This window comes from Prosopis cineraria, unplaced genomic scaffold (genome assembly GCF_029017545.1).
Source record: "Prosopis cineraria cultivar Desert tree isolate PC_DT_omini unplaced genomic scaffold, ASM2901754v1 PC1, whole genome shotgun sequence".
Taxonomy (NCBI): Eukaryota; Viridiplantae; Streptophyta; class Magnoliopsida; order Fabales; family Fabaceae; genus Prosopis; species Prosopis cineraria.
Window position 1 is genome coordinate 39,819,205 of NW_026555332.1, and position 17,516 is coordinate 39,836,720.

Genomic DNA, 17,516 nt, shown 5'->3' on the forward strand with positions numbered 1-17,516 from the left:
TAATACTGCATTTAAAGGAAAATAACAGGACATGTAACATCAAAAAATATATAAATTAATAATAAAATATGATAAAATTATAAGAATGAATAATTATATTTTACATAATAAAACCACGAGGTGCTTTTGATAAGCGAGAGGTCCCATCCTGGGATTTCATAGGGAAACGTCCGCTGAGGCTGAGCTAGCCTGTCGATTGGCAGATTTTGATAAACCAAATCTCTCACACTGATCATGTCATTTAATTTAATTTAAAAAATGGTAGTAGTTTAAGGGTGATTAAAACCAGGAACAACTAACACAATTACTAATTAAAATAGTAAACAACCTTTTCCCCCAGATACAATGCATACCTACATCACAAATTTTTAATGTCGGTACAACATTAGAAATTGACCTTCCTAGTACCTAATCGCATTGTAGGTTTGCCTGACGAACACTTCAGGGTTACTTTACCATGAAAAAGAATGCATTGACATTTATGTGGTTGGGTGGCCCCAATTTCTGATGTACTTAGAAATAAAAAAGATTAGGGTGATGAGCTTTTCCATGGAGGCACCTGGAAAAGTGGTTACTTTCTCTGTGCTTAGCTGAAATTTAAAAAAAAATTAAGCAATTGATAATATCCGTACACAATTAAAAAAAAAAGATAATTTCTTGATTTGAGTCCATATCATTTCTTATCCTAAGAGACTTTATGATAAAATCGAGGTGAAAATTTATCATCGGACGGAAAAAAAAACACATGATATATTAAAGTTTCATCCAGGTTATGCATTGATCAAATCATGAGAGATGATTAGATGAGGAGATTACCTCGTTGATAACTTTTTCCAAGGGAAAAGTAAAATTCTATTTCCAAAAGAAAAAAAAAAAAAAAAGAACTCCAATTCACTCACTCCCTGACGGGAAGTAGAAGAAGTGCTGGATTCAAGCTTGAGCGGTTTAAAGCTATTTTTAATTGAGCTTTCTCTTTTCAGAACCCTTGTCCACACTAAACGATCCTCTAGAGCCATCTTAGGAAACCTTTCCCTTCTTAAAGAATCCCAAAACATACTATTATTTTTCTCCTCTCTCCCTCCTCAGACCTCACTCCTTTTTTTTATTCTCATATACATACATGCATGTACATATAAATATATATACTCCCTCTGTCTCTATTTATATAAAAAATTTTTTAACATTTTTTTATCTTTAAATATAAAAAATTGTTAGCATATTATTTAATGAATGAACTATTATATCCTTATTAAATTAAAAAAAGATATATACTTTCATTAATTTATTTTAAAAGAGATATTATTTTTTATTTATAACAATTAAGTACAAAATTTAAAATATTACTGTATGTTTAATTAAATAAATAATTTTTATTGATTGTATGATTTGATTAAAAAATATTTTATATATAAAATTAAAGAGATTATATATTAAGTTTCGCCTTGAAAGTTTCGTTCATCCCCTCTCGACTCGAGAAGACAAAATGGGGACAAAGAAAGATGGTACGGGTCCCATGACGGAAGAAAGGATTCAAGAAGAAAAAGAAGCGTATGCAACTTGCATTGCATTCTCCGGTCGAGAGGGGATGAACGAAATTTTTAAGGCAAAACTTAATACACACACATATAAAATTAATTGAATATACAATACCTATATTTATTTAATTATAAAAATATCTACTTATCAATATTTTTTAAACATTAATAATAAGTAATTCTGCCCTTGATATCCGAATTTGTGAGTGTGTGGGCATGCAAAAACCAAAGAAAAAAGAAAATAAAGTGGATCTGCAAAAACCAAATAAAAAAGAAAATAAAAGAGAGTAAAAGAAACAAAGAATTACCCTCGGAGTTTGTGCCTAATTATGATAAGGTCTCACGTCAACCGAAAGCCTACTTAGCCTGGTGATGCCGCGAACCATTCAGGCACATCAGGTTTAGTTTCAGGTCGGGTTCTAGGCAGTGAGCAAAGCTCACTCTTTTAGTTCAGCTTGAACATATGTAATTTAAAAATATGTTTTATGAATAATATTTACTTACTCGTTTAACAATATAAAATATTTTTTAAAAAATTAAATATTTAAAAATATAAAATATTTTTTATCTATTAAAAATTATTATTTTTTTTAAATGTCTCAATTGATGAATGATTTTATAGTTATTGTAGGTGTTTAATAGGAATAAATATAAAAAGATAGGATTAGTTTGAGAGTAGATAACTACTTTATTAGGCGTGAGATTCAATTAAAAATGCTTTATATTTTTAAACGGAGGGAGTATTTTCTGGTATTATTTTTAGTCAAGTATTATCATGAATTATATTAATTTTATGATCTTTAGGATATTTTTTATCATTATAATTTTTTAATCTCTTTCAAAATTTAAAATTTATTTTAACTTAATATTATGTAAAAATAGTTGATAGTTGTTAATTACATGTAATTTTAAAAAATTATTTTTGATTTTAATATTAATTTTTACAAAGAATATATTTTAAATGAAAGGCAATTCTTTTAATTTATTTTTTAAACAATATTTGTAAAAAAATTTTTAGATCAATTAGGCTAAACCTGACCTGAATGGGTATTACGCTACCCCAAACTGCATATAAGGCGAGGTATTGGGCAAGGGTGATACTGGACCAAGCTCTACTCATGTGTAGCTCTAATTAGAGTCTAGATTCCAGGGTTGAATCATTTTACGTTGAATTCTCAAGTTTGATTTTTATATAAACACTTATTCTCTCTGTTTATATTTATATGATAAACTATCATTATTTATTTATATAAGCAAAACTATCAATTTTAATAAGCATTTATTACATACTTTTTAAATTATTTTTATAATTTATATTAATAAAAAATAATTAATACATATTTATATTAATTAGCATAGAGCATTGTAATCTAATTTTTTTTCAAACATAATTATTATAATTAATTAAATTTTTTAAACTGTATAATATACTTTTTTTATATATAAAAATAAAGGGAGTAAATTAAATAAAATATTAAAAAATTTAAAACATTCCTAAAATACCTTTGAAATTAACGTTTGTAAAAATAATCATATACAATTTGAATTAGTTTAAACGAGTGAGGATAATATACAAGTAACGAAATAGAAAAAATAAAAAAGCATTTATGCGGGAAGTGCCAGAGCTGAGTGGTGATGTGTCGTTCTGCGATATCCTGCCCGGTTGGTTTTGATTGGTAAGTACTGTGGGCCACGCGCAGATAGAAAGACAACCATTGCTGGGCCCTCACTATCCCTAGAGCTACAAAGCGACAATAGATTCTGCAGGTACGGATATTCCCGTCCTCACAGCCTCCGATCTGATTGGATTGGCCACCGCCATGTTCTGCTCTCCCTTCTCTACATCGAACACTTAACTTATTACACTGTACATCACTGTGATGTTGACGTTTCCCTCCCAGAGCTTGAGATACAAAAAATTACCGTCCCAATTGATTCTTCGATTCAGATCTGGACTTACGGTTGACTGATCTTCCGTTTCTAATCTCAAGTCTGTACCGTACTCTATCTAATACATCCGTTTCAATTGCGCCGCGGTCAGAGATGACTTCCAGAATTGCAAAACACGGCTCTTTCAGGCATAGTTTTGCTGAGAAAAAGGAGAGGCTGTTGTCTATGAAGGGCGGGTATTCCCAGATAAAAATCAATGTACACGAACCTGACGGAGAAGAGACTCCGACGAGGTGTTGCTGCTCCTATCGCGCTTTCTCCGATGGGATTGCCAGCTGCTGGAAGACAGTACGGGGCGTTGCTATTAAGGCTTGGGAGATGGGCCGGTCTGATCACAGGAAGGTCATCTTCGCTGCCAAAATGGGTCTTGCCTTGATGCTTATTTCCCTCTTAATTTTCTTGAAAGAGCCCTTCGAGGGGATGAGCCGCTATTCCGTTTGGGCTATACTTACTGTCGTGGTTGTCTTTGAGTTCAGTATAGGTACGTTGGCTTTCTAATCTCCCCCCAAACCGGGACATGTGTTTAATGTTTTATAGTTCTTTTTGAGATCTTTTAAATTTATTGCCTCCATTTTCCTCCGCTAACTTCACTCGCATGGTCACTGTGTAAAACTTCTCCCTCTACTTACTGATGACTGACCAACTTGAGAGTGTGGTGGGGACTGGTGGTATTTTAGGTCAAGTCTCCTTCCCTGTGAAAATTTCTGAATTTGAAGAGAGCCGACTAATAATAAATATTGACTTAAAAATGGGAAATGTTTAATGTTGTGTATTTCATCTTATCATTGGATAGTTTAATAAGATAGTTGCTCAAGTGAATTTCAAGTCAACAACTTTTGCCACCGACTTTACCAGGTTCATAATCCTGCTTGTCAATGCATTTTTTTTGGGGGATAAATCCACTGGTAAATCATATTCTGCTGCATGCTCAAAGCCACTGTGGTTTCAGTTGTCTTTACTTTTGTTCATGTATTCAACTTGACGATACTGGAATTTTGCCTTCAAGGCTTTATTTAAATTAAAATTTTCCTCTAATAACTGGGTATTCAAATAATGTCCACTATTTTATCATAGAATCAATGTTGTGAGTACCTTTTGTGAATTTTATTTTTCATGCTTTTCTTTTGGTCAGCCCAGGCTCAAGCATCAAACTCTCGCTTATAGTTAATCACAATGAAATTCTACAGGGGCAACCCTTAGCAAAGGGTTTAACAGAGGATTGGGGACTTTGTCAGCTGGAGGACTAGCTTTTGGAACGGCAGAGTTATCAGCATTAGCTGGACCATGGGAAGAATTTATAATTATTATCAGTATCTTCACTGCAGGTCTGATTTTTTATCAGTTTGATTCCTTACTTCGTCGGTTTATTGTCTTTTCCATGACATCTTTGGGTTATGCTTAGTTTTCTGACAAGCTCTGTGAATTTACTAGGATTTTGTGCCACCTATGCGAAGCTGTATCCAACATTGAAACCTTACGAATATGGGTTCCGTGTGTTCTTGATCACATACTGTTTCATTACTGTATCTGGATATCACACCGGGGAATTTATTCAAACAGCTATAAGTAGGTTTTTGCTGATTGCCCTCGGCGCTGGTGTTTCCTTGGGGGTAAATATGTGCATATATCCAATCTGGGCTGGCGAGGATCTGCATAATCTGGTGGCCAAAAATTTCTTTGGTGTTGCAACATCTCTGGAAGGTTGTCCACAGCATTTTCTTGATTATGTGCATCTCACTTTCTTGCTTGAATAACTTTGTTGAACTTAATTTCAGGAGTTGTGAAGCACTACCTTAATTGTATTGAATACGAGAGGGTTCCTTCAAAAATTCTGACTTACCAGGCGGCTGCTGATGACCCAGTTTATAGTGGCTACAGATCAGCTGTTGAATCTACAAGCCAAGAGGATGCATTGGTATCATCAATTTCATTTTTATACCAAGTTTATCAATAAATAATTATATCAATTCTTTTTTCTGACTCACTGTTGCATGTTGTTGAAGATGGGGTTTGCTGTCTGGGAGCCACCGCATGGTCATTACAAGATGCTTAGATATCCATGGAAAAATTATGTGAAAGTTAGTGGAGCACTAAGGCACTGTGCGTTTATGGTTATGGCTTTGCATGGATGTATATTTTCTGAAATACAGGTACTTTTATATATTTATTCTTATTGTGAATTCTCTATTGAAACATATAGCAACAAGAACAAAAAACCTTATTTCACTAGGTGGGGTTGATTACATGGATTGTACAATACCACTATGCTTTATCATTTATTAAGTTTTTAATAATGTTATTACTTCCATAAGTGTTTTTCTTGGCCTTCCTTTATCCCTTTTAACAAGGTTCAAAATTATTTGTTTCATTCTCCTCACTGGTATCTCCCATGGTTGTCTTTGTATATGTCCAAACTATCTAAACGATTTTCTACCATTTTTCCCTTAATAGATGTTATGCCCATTTTTTTTTGGTAGGTGCTCATTTCGGATTTTATTTTTATGTGTATACTTACACATTCATATCAACATTCTCATCTCTATTACTTCAACTTTATGCTCTTGTTGTCCCGTTAAAGCCCAATATTAACTACTATATAATATAGCTGGTCTTATAATAGTTTGATAAATTTTTTTTTTAAGTTTATTAGGTATCTTATGTTTGTAAATAACTCTTTTAGCATTTTTTCATTTAAATCATCTAGTTTGTATTTCATGTGCAATCTCTCCATCAATTTTTCCATCATGTTGAATAATAATTTCCAAATATTTAAATTTTTTTGCTTGAGATATAATCTGATTTTTCAATTTTACTTTCAAATTATTATTGACTGACTTTTTATCAAAATTACAATGCAAATATTTTATGTTAGTCTTATTTGGGCGTAAACCTTTTGACTCCAATGTCCTTCTCTATAACTTAAGTTTATAGTTAATTTTCTCTCTTGTTTCCGTAATAAGAAATATATCATTTACGAAAAGCATGCATTTGGGGATTTTTTATTGAACATGCTTCATCAAAACATTTTAGATTAGGTCAAACAAATAAGGACTCAAAGACGATCTAGATATAGTCCAATTCTTATAGTAAAGTCCCAGTTTCACTGCCAAACATTCTTATACTAATTTTTGCCTCCTCATACATATTTTGTATAATTCTAATATAGGCAACCCAACTCCCTTCTTTTTCAAAGCATTTCAAAATACTCCTTTGGATACATTGTTGTAAGCTTTTTTCAAATTAATAAAAATCATATATAAATTTTTAGCTTTGCATCAATACTTTTCCATTAATGCCCCTATCTGATCTCTACTGAAGTATATATGTAGTAAATTTCCTTCTTGATATGTAGGCTCCAGCTGAGAAAAGACAAGTTTTCTTCAGTGAGCTTCAGAGGGTGGGTAGTGAAGGGGCCAAAGTGTTACGCGAACTTGGAAACAAAGTTGAAAATATGGAGAAACTAGGTCAGGCAGACATTCTGTATGAAGTGCATGAGGCGGCAGAAGAATTGCAGATGAAGATTGACAAAAAATCTTACCTTCTCGTGAATTCAGAGAGCTGGGAAATTGGGAACCGGCCAAGAGAAGAGGGTGATCCCCAAGACCTATTGGATGTGGATGAAGAAAGGAAGTTTCTGGAGTATAAGTCTCTCAGTGAAGCTGTGCTTGATCTCAGATCAGTTCAAGTTGCAGAAAGTTGGGATGGCCACATTGTTCCTAATGGTAACTCTGCTCTGCCTCCTGCAGTTGTTACCACTGAAACTATGTGCAGGAAGCAGAAATCTTGGCCTGCTCGTATATCCTTTAGAAAAGATGTAGTGACCAAAAAGGAAGAATCAACCACATATGAAAGTGCGAGTTCACTGTCTTTAGCTACTTTCACTTCCCTTCTGATTGAATTTGTTGCAAGGCTACAGAACCTTGTTGACTCATTTGATGAATTGAGTGAGAAAGCAAACTTCAAGGACCCGCTCAAGCAGCAACCGCCAGTTGCATCTGGTGGGTTTTGGTCCAGATTGTGCAATTGCATGAGATTTAAAGACTAAGAAACGTTGACAACACACTAATCCTCACTTGCGGCTTCTAAATGTAGGACCTTCAAAAAATGGTATCTAATATTTTGTTACCAGCAATGTTCCCACATTGAAGATATGTTCCATGATCCTTAGGTGTTTGCGTTGTATTTACTCGGTTAAAGCTTCAAAATCAAATGACCTGAGCGAATCTATAGCCAAAAAGCGAAATTGGGACAAGAACATATAGAAATTCGATGATATATGTTTGTTTAGGCCTTCAGAGCTTGTTCTCCTCAATCTTAGCTCTGTTTAAGGATGAACAATCCACAGCTGTTTTTAAATCAGATCAGACAGCTAGCTGCCTCGTGCTTATTTCTGTAGTTAGAAAATTGCAACTAATTTCGGGGAAAAAAATTGTAACTGGCTATATATTTTTCATTAGTTAAACCTCTTGTGCAGTCGGAATCTGATAAGAACTTGCTTTAAACTTTATTTATTATCAATAGTAGAAGAAGAGTGCCGTTCCTTTTGAATTCCTGCTACAGAATATGTTGCCCTACAATCAGATGGTTCTCTACATCTAGATTTTACTTGTCAGCTTGAATTGACGGTGGATCACATCAATTTTTCTTTCATGAATCTTGTGTATCTTGTTTGTCAGCTAATATTTTGTCCCTTGATTGTCACTATCTTTAGTTAGCTGCAAGTACTTGAGTGATCTAAAGTGTTGCAAGTCCAATCTCGCAGCCACTATAAGCATAACCAGATACAAATTTGATAAAATCCCAACCTCGAGTTATTATTATGCATATAAATATTGTGTGTATAATGAACAAATTTAAGAGGATATAAACAAGGACATGTATAATGCAACACACATCTCATATGTAATGTAGAAAATTCAAGTATTTATATTTGAACAAAGAAAATCTAAATGAAAGAAAGAAAGGAGGGAGGGTGGCTCACTGACAATAATTTAATTCAGTGACGGGTTCAGAAAAATAAGTTTGTAGAGATATAATTTATACTTAACATAAATATTTTTTTTGAGAAAAACTTGAAAAAATTATTTATTAAATTATATTAAGGGCATAAATTAATAAAATTAAATACTAAAAAAATGCATAATATATAAACTTTATATATATATATTAAAATAATTTTTTTATTTTTATTAAATAAAATCTATATATCTCTTTGCATGGAAGAAATTCATACTACTATTGTGACACTAATTTTTTCAACGCGGAAATTTTTTTTTTTTTTTGGCCAATGAAGGAAATTTCAACTGAAGGAGTTGGACCGCACAAAAATGTAAGAGTAGGGGTTTGTAGTAATATTGGCAAAAAAGGGAGGGGAATGGTAGTAAACTGTTTTAGTACAAGGGACTAGATTGCAACGACCCCGAAAAATAGGCCTACATGAGAGGGGGTTCTCTTGTACGGTCATATTAGGAAGTGCCATCGGGCAATTTGGTCAAAATGAAAAGAGAAATTTTCCCCGTATTGCGAAATTCCCGGGAAGATTGTAATTTATAAATCATTCTCTCTCCTTCCAACAACTGATCCGCGGCATTTTCATTTTAACCACCGTCCCGTATTAGATCCAGTTCCAAGTTTCAACCACCAAGCTCATCAGGTACTACACTGAAACCTTTCTCTCTCTCTCGGCTTTTAAGCTTCCCATTGGTGTGCTTCTCCTTATGCTCCCTTCGTTTTCTCTTTCATTGATGCAATATAATTTGGTTTACATTCTTAACATTATTTGGTTTTCTATTTTTTTCCGTTTAATTTAAATATTTTTTGCTCATTTGTTGGTTATTGCTATGTATCAAGATGCGAATTATTGAATTCGTTACCGTTGCTGTTTATGAGAGATAATCGATTTAGTATTTTTGTTTTTGTTTTCTCTCGCAAGCATTTGATTGCTAAGAATTTAAAGAAGAAAAAGCCCGTTGTATGGTTTATGAAACTGGCATCTTTCTGAGGAAAGTGAACGATCAATTATAGCTAAGCCAAGTGATTACTCCGCACTTCATGGAATGAATCATTACTTTTCATGAGTGAGCATCAAATGAATTGTAATATAACTTGCTTTTGCTTGTAGTTCTGAGGATCTTGGGAGACAAGACGAGATGGCCACGGTAGATGAACCTCTGTATCCGATAACTGTTTTGATTGATGAGTTAAAGAACGACGATATCCACCTTAGGCTAAACTCGATTCGCAAACTTTCCACAATTGCACGTGTACTTGGGGAGGAAAGGACCAGGAAGGAATTGATTCCCTTTCTCAGTGAGAACAATGACGATGATGATGAGGTTCTTCTAGCAATGGCAGAGGAGTTGGGGGCTTTTGTCCCATATGTTGGAGGCGTAGAACATGCCAATGTGCTACTCTCTCCATTAGAAGCTCTCTGCACGGTTGAGGAAACTTGCGTAAGGGACAAAGCAGTGGAGTCACTATGTAGAATTGGAGCTCGAATGAGAGAAAAAGACTTGGTCGAGTACTTTATTCCTCTGGTAAAGGTACGAAATTCCAGTACCTCTTCTTCTTCATTAATTTTTATTGGAAAGAACTTATTAACAAGAAGAAACAATAGCGAAAAGTTGGTCAATAATCTTTGAATGATTATTCTTTTATTAGTTTTTTAGCCTGGGTTGCCAATCTTTTGGCCTGTAACGCAGAACATTTTACGGTTCTCTATTGGTTCTTATAAGCCGAGTAACGCGGACCACAACTACCGGTGCCAGATTGATTTAGGTAGGAAGACGGGCACAAGTTATCAGTGGTGAAAGGTTACTATAAGATTTCATACATGGCATCTTTGCTAGGGCTGTCAGACTTTTAGAATAGTCAAAGTCATATGGGTTCTCTACTGATTACTATTCATTTTAGAACCATAAGAAAGCATTTTAGTTTTCACTGCTATGGTCATTGGGTCTAGAGAGGGGATTTTATCCCTTATCATCTTTCTGATTAAATCTTAACTTATGCTTCTTGTGGACTCAAGGATGTAGTTCATGGTATTCACTTTTCTTCCATTGTTAAAAGTCTACTGCCTAGTCATGTCTTAATGGTCCCATTGACCTCCACTATACTAAAAGATATTTTATTTGTGACCCTCACTTCTCCAGAATGTTGAACATGCAAACCTGGAAGTCATGATGTGGGTTTGTTTTGGAAAACTTTGAAGGCTGGACTATGTACTTTTTTATATTCAACTGAGTACAGTGGAGCGAGTCATTATAAACATAAATCTATTTTTTCAAGTGTTGCATAAACTGGTACAAACTATAGGCTTCAGATTCAGGGTGTATTTTTACTTTTATATTATTGTTTGATGTTAATGCCATATTTGCACTGACTGTCTTCCTTTTCTCCTTTTTAATCTTCCTTGTTAATATAATGTGCCTAGCTGCAGTTAGAATGAAAGTGCATTAACCATTCACTCTTCAAAATCTCCATCATGTAGAGACTGGCTGCTGGTGAGTGGTTCACAGCTCGAGTTTCCTCGTGCGGCTTGTTTCATATGGCTTACCCTAGTGCACCAGAGGCCTTAAAAACTGAGCTGAGAACTTTGTACGGTCAACTGTGTCAAGATGATCTGCCTATGGTCAGGAGATCGGCTGCAACAAACCTGGGAAAATTTGCTGCCACTGTGGAAGTTACTCATCTGAAAACCAACATCATGCCCATATTTGAGGACCTCACACAAGATGGTTTGTCAAATTTATCTAGTATTTCCAGCTTTAATTGTGATAGATTTGAGAGGGGAGGGGATGAAGATAGGAAATGTGAAAAGAATATTCTGTTGTTTATATGTTGTGTTTCATGTTTTGTTTTTTAACATCATAAATCCATGATCCATTGGTATTTGGTGCTTTATTTTCCTTCCTCACAAACATTGGCATTATAGATACATTGCTAATCATAAATTATCATTATGGTTTGCTTTATATTGTTTTAATATTTTATAACCTGAGACCTATAATTATGTAGTTTAGATGGGACTTTTATATTTCTAAAAGTATTAACATTTAAGAAGATAATTTTTTCCTTGTTAGAAACTTAAGGCACTTTTAGTTATATCTGACATATGTGATACATTAAAGTTGAGTTTGTCAAGCCCATGCTTGGAGTAGACTCTGTTATTTTTGTTGAACATGCACTGCTGGATAAGAATTAATTGATTTTTTTGGACAAACGTGATGATTTTTATATTTTTAAAAGTCTTCCTATTAAAGAAAATAAAATGATTTTTTTTTTCTTGTTAGAAACTTAAGATGTATAGTTTATCTGATGCACGTGATAAATGAAGACTTGAGTTTGTCATGCTTATGCATTGAGCAGGATCTGTTATTTTTTTTTTTAACATGCACTGTTGGTTGAGATTCGAATTTAATGATTTCTTGTTCTTTCAGAACAGGATTCTGTTCGGTTACTTGCTGTTGAAGGCTGCGCGGCTCTTGGGAAATTGTTGGATCCTCAAGATAGTGTGTCACTTATTCTTCCTATCATGGTTAATTTCTCCCAGGTATGGTGAACGTTTATAAAGATTGGGAAGTTGTGCGTTTTCAGTATGGTTTGCCATGAAAGAACCACTTCACCACCCCCTTGGTTTGCTTTTCTCTTGTCAGTAGTCTTGTGGAAATTTATGAAGATGAAAATATTTTTTACCATGAAGAGTGAAATTCAGGGTGAACAGAAAACCTAGTAGTCAAAAATAACAGTTTAAACATGGGATGCAGGTCTGTATGGGTGGTGCGAATTCTTTCTTGATTTTATATTTAGTCAGTTGTCATATTCCAAGTTCATATGCCTGCCTGCCTTTCACCTTGAAGAATTTTTCCTGTTATTCTCAATAATGAGATGAAAATGAAAATGGTTTAAATGGAATTTTTTTCACCAGGATAAGTCATGGCGTGTTCGTTACATGGTTGCCAATCAACTAAATGAGCTCTGCGAAGCTGTTGGTCCTGAGTCCACCGGGTGACCTTTCCTAACTGTTGAATGAGGGTTCTTGATTTGTTCACCTTTTTTCCCCCTTCTGCTGCTACCTAACGATCTGGTTTGAAAATGTTGATATTATTGAATATGTATTCTTCAGTCAGCCAAAAAAACTATGGTTTATGAAAGAGTGTTTGTAAGTTGTGGCAAATCTAGTTTGACTGTATGTAATGGTTGGTAATTCTTAGGTCAGACTTGGTTCCTGCATATGTTCGGCTGCTGCGTGATCATGAGGCTGAAGTACGCATTGCTGCTGCTGGAAAAGTTACAAAGTTTTCTCACGTATTAAATCCAGAACTCGCTATCCAGCATATTCTACCATGTGTGAAAGTACGGATTCTTAAAGAAATCTTTAAATCTGTAGAAGTTAAACGTTGACATTTTGGAGACTTCATCTGTTTTGATGTCTAAAGATGTTTGCAACTGATCAAGTTTGCCTGCCATAGGAGTTATCAACTGACTCATCTCAACATGTTCGCTCTGCGTTGGCTTCAGTTATAATGGGAATGGCGCCAGTTTTAGGGAAGGTAGGAATCCCTATCTAGTTTCCAGTATGAAGTTAACTATTAGGAACTTTTTACGTTTTCTTTTATTCCTGGTACAGCCTTTGTACATTTTTCTACTCAGATGTTTTATGTGGAGAGGAAAAGCTAACATAAGGCTATTTTCAGGATCCGCAATAGAACATATATGTTTATTCTTTCCAGTGGTGATCATTGATATCTAGATGGTGCAGTAGGTTCTACTGTATCTTGGGATGAATCAACCTTAGGAGTTTATATATTTTAGCATCATATGAAATATATCACTCAGTGAAATAAATGTACTTCTATGATATATGATGTAAATGATCTAGGCAGGGATTTGGTCTCATACTCCCTCCAAAATCTAAACCTTAACCTCAAATGTAGTAACTTAAAATGTGGTTAACGGAGTAGAATTTAAAAGCTCATCTGCTATCTCTATTATAAATAAAACAAGGGAAAAAAGAATGACAACGTTGAGTTTACATGAATCAATATGCTAGTCTAATGTGAATTCTGTTGTACATGGTTAGATTATATATTTGTATTTGACGTCTCATTTAGTTACTGCACTCATGTACTGATTGTTCCTATGTCGTTGGCCCATTTCCTGTTGCTTTGCCTCTTGGGACAGTTCCCTTCAATTGTATCTTTTTTTTTTTTTTTTGGGTATAGTATGGGGCCTTCAATTGTATCTGTTGCTAAAGAGGATGCGTGTCTTTTTGCATTTACTTTATTCCTGGGTGAGTCACAGGATGCAACAATTGAGCAGCTTCTGCCTATTTTCCTTTCACTTTTGAAAGATGAGTTTCCTGATGTCAGGCTGAACATTATTAGCAAGCTTGATCAAGTGAACCAGGTTTGTGGCTTAAAACACGAATGTCTCTAAATTGGTGATTTCACCCTTTTCTTTTAAATATTAATCTCCTCTGAAGCTTTGTAACTTCCATGTTGATGCAGGTAATTGGCATTGATCTATTATCTCAGTCTCTATTACCAGCTATAGTTGAGCTTGCTGAGGATCGCCACTGGAGAGTTAGACTTGCAATCATTGAATATATACCCTTATTGGCTAGTCAGTTGGGTGTGGAATTTTTTGATGACAAGCTTGGAGCTCTTTGCATGCAATGGCTAAAGGACAAGGTTTATAAAACATTTAAATTAAATTAAACTTTATGTTCAAATCCGTGGTGCTTTCATTGTGGAAGTCCATATTATTGACCACAACAAATGATTGAAAGACTTGCTTTGTGCTAAAGCTGTTAGTTGTAATCTATAGTCTTCACTGCTTTAAACTGTTAAGTTTCTGTGCTCTCTTTTTCTTTTTCATTTTTTCCCCTTATCAATTCATAGTGGATTGGCTTCTTTTTTAATGTCTGTGTGTGTGTAGTTTTAATGCATTAGCAGTGTGACTTGGTTGACTTTTTTTGGCGGGAAAATAAAAAACGTTTTTGCAGCATGTGTTTTTTGTGGTTTTAGATTTAGACTAGGCAGCTAAAATAAAAATGTGCTTGAAACCAAATGATAACAGGCAGTCATTTACGGTTACAAGATGCATTTTGTGTTGTTTCAATTCTTTTTGGTGATATAGGCTGCAAAAGAATTGAATTTGAAAATGAATCTGATTGTGAAAAGGTTTAAAGCATGTCATGTTTTTGATGGAAGGCTTATAAAATTTTCCATAGGCCAAAATTTCAGTCTTATTTTTCTGGTTAGAAAGTTGACAATTTGGTTAATTATATTTTTAATTTAGGATGACTGAATTAGGCTGACTTCGGCCATTTTTATGGTTTTAGGTCTACTCAATTCGGGATGCTGCTACTAATAATGTGAAACGCTTAGCAGAAGAATTCGGACCAGATTGGGCAATGCAGCATATTATTCCTCAGGTTCATTCCGTGTTTCTGTTTTCCTTATGTTACTTGATTAATATGGTTCTTTTTTTATTTTTGTTGCTTGATTTCTTGATATACATTCAACATTTTATTTTATTTTTAACACCTTGTACTCTACTGTGACAAAGTTTTGCTGTATGTTAGGTTTGTGAAATAAGCCACCTTTTGTACATTTTCATTGATTAATTTTTTGTTCATAACAAATTTGGAAAGAAGAGCCTGCTAGTTTGGTGCTGTTTTGCTTTTGTCAAAGTCCTCTCTCGTTGAGGAAACTGATGTCTTAAAATTTCCTTTATATTTAGTGTACGCTAAGGTCTCTTAAAGACACTACAAACGCTTAAGTTAAACATAGTTGGCGTGGTATTCATCCAATAAGGATTTTGTTGCAGGTTTTGGACATGGTTAACGATCCAAACTGTCTGTATCGAATGACCATTCTTCATGCAATCTCTCTTCTAGCCCCTGTTCTGGGTTCAGAGATTACTTCTTCGAAACTGCTCCCTCTGGTCATAAATGCATCGAAAGATAGGTATGTTGAACCTTCGAGCTCGTGTCTTCATCGAAATCATTGCTGATAGTTTGTCTTGCAGGGTACCCAATATCAAATTCAATGTAGCTAAAGTTCTTCAGTCCATCATTCCGATTGTAAATCAGTCTGTAAGTAGCTGCGAATTAATCTCTTTCATCTATAACATACTTGAAACTGGAATTTTGAATATGGAATATGCTGCTTATCAAACCTTTATAACTTGGAAATGATTCCAACATTAATCTTGTGGAGATATTAAGACATTAATTATTCCGATTGAAGTTCCTTCCATGCTGACAAGTTAAATACTTTTAAATGTTGGATAAGTATATTTTGGACGATACTTTTAAGTTCTGTACATAGATATATTTTAATTGGAATAGCTGATGACAAATCTAAAATTATTTATCTTTCACTAGTCATTGTAGATAGTATTAACCAGTGATGTTTATACCTACCATTACTGGTTCCCATATCTTACAGCCCCCTTTTTCCTCCACTCCCTAAGCTGAAGACACGTCATCTGTATAATTCAATGTTTGTTGATACGTTTTAACATTTCAAAGTGATGCATCTTTGTTCTAATTTCTCATATTCCAAATACCATTCAAACAATGAAGGTGGTTGAGAATACTATCCGTCCCTGTTTGGCTGAACTCAGCGAGGATCCTGATGTTGATGTTAGGTTTTTTGCCACCCAAGCACTACAATCTAATCATCAAGCCGGCAAGTCCAGCTAGATTAATCTGATTATTGTCATTAGTTCCCCCCTCCTTGATATCTTCCCTATATCTTATGTTATTGGAATGAAATAAACTTGGTTATTTTTCTGGAGACCAGGTCATTGCTGAAAGTGTTCCAGAAGTGGATGGATTCTGATGTATAACTTAAAATGTCAGAGTAATGTAATTTGTTTTACTTTAATTCTTTCTAGTTATGACTAAGAGATTGGTGAACACAAGGATGATGGAGACTACAAATGAGCTTAAGAAATTATAGTTAATTCATGAGCTTTGGTGATTAATTTCCTATTTTAAGATGCATTTGTGCATAAAAGTTAGAAGAAAAGGATAAATATATATGGTAAAAGTTTTAGTAAATCATCTACAATATGATTACACACACAGCTCTAATTATCGAAGTATGACGAGCACGTTGTGTACGTGCATGCTAGATTAACTATGACGTGTCATTGGCTGCAATAATCGAATAATCGATTCAGTTTTCTCTTAGGCCAAACCGTTTTTTCCTGAGTCGTGATAACTTGATAGGTATGTTAGAATATACTTCTGATCTTATATATTTAAGTTACTTTCTGAACAAAAAGTTTATTATTCTTTTTTATAAATCACCTTATGTAAAAAAAAAAAGAATCATTAATTACTTTATTTCTATTTTACCTTTTTCAAATTTTTGATGAATACGGAGTAAAAAGTTATATGAGAAAAAAATTATTTTTAAAGATGATGCATTAATAAGAATAAATTAAAAAAATTATTCTTTTATAGAATTGGAGGGAGTAAATCAATTAAAGGGAAAGTCTCTTCTAAATTTTTCAAAGGTAGTCTTTGACATTGGATGGTTCTCAAAAATTTTGAAACTGAAAAGCAGCCGAAATTAAAAGCACATCTCCTATACCAAATCCAAGATTTTGAGATAAGAAGCCAAGTATGTACTAATTAACGTTTCAAGCCCCCTGATGTGAAGGCAAACGTGGTGACAGATCAAAATATTAAAATGTTAGTATTTAATTAAATTATTTAAAGAAATAGGTTGTTTTTTTGGCAAGTTGCTTATTGACAGACTTGAGAATAAAGGCCGAACCTAGAGGCCCTGTTTAAATAAAGATTCGAGCTTTAAAAGTTTATTTTTTTAAATAACCGGGTTTAAAAGCATGATCCTGATAAGCCTTATAAAACAAAAGCTTGGGTTTAGGTGGTCTTTCAAGCTTGATTATATTATTATTAATTTTTTTTATGAAACATACGTTTGAAGCCAAGAAGGACTTGCTTGCATGAAGTCTTGATTTTACATGCATTATATTATTATTAATTTTAAT

General features: G+C 34.0%; 2 protein-coding genes across 4 annotated transcripts; both read left to right on the forward strand.

Annotated features, from left to right (window-relative positions):
• The first annotated feature begins 3,306 nt into the window (after positions 1-3,306).
• Positions 3,307-8,033, forward strand: LOC129284311 (aluminum-activated malate transporter 9-like). The gene is made up of 6 exons (XM_054941483.1): positions 3,307-3,966; positions 4,673-4,810; positions 4,917-5,186; positions 5,261-5,400; positions 5,489-5,635; positions 6,838-8,033. Exons 1-6 carry the CDS (start codon positions 3,579-3,581, stop codon positions 7,528-7,530), a joined length of 1,776 nt encoding a protein of 591 aa, XP_054797458.1. The 5' UTR covers positions 3,307-3,578; the 3' UTR covers positions 7,531-8,033.
• Positions 8,034-8,925: 892 nt separating this feature from the next.
• On the forward strand, positions 8,926-16,481 carry LOC129289149 (serine/threonine-protein phosphatase 2A 65 kDa regulatory subunit A beta isoform-like). 3 transcript variants are annotated; one of them, XM_054925966.1, is made up of 14 exons: positions 8,926-9,138; positions 9,607-10,027; positions 10,975-11,221; positions 11,924-12,036; positions 12,412-12,491; positions 12,698-12,839; positions 12,956-13,036; positions 13,788-13,892; positions 13,994-14,176; positions 14,830-14,922; positions 15,318-15,457; positions 15,507-15,585; positions 16,078-16,183; positions 16,298-16,481. In XM_054925966.1, exons 2-14 carry the CDS (start codon positions 9,635-9,637, stop codon positions 16,306-16,308), a joined length of 1,773 nt encoding a protein of 590 aa, XP_054781941.1. In that variant the 5' UTR covers positions 8,926-9,138; positions 9,607-9,634; the 3' UTR covers positions 16,309-16,481. The 3 variants fall into 3 exon arrangements, with proteins under 3 accessions (XP_054781941.1, XP_054781936.1, XP_054781948.1); XM_054925961.1 differs by having other exon boundaries at positions 8,928-9,138; positions 16,078-16,481; XM_054925973.1 differs by having other exon boundaries at positions 8,929-9,138; positions 15,519-15,585; positions 16,078-16,481.
• The last annotated feature ends 1,035 nt before the right edge of the window (positions 16,482-17,516 follow it).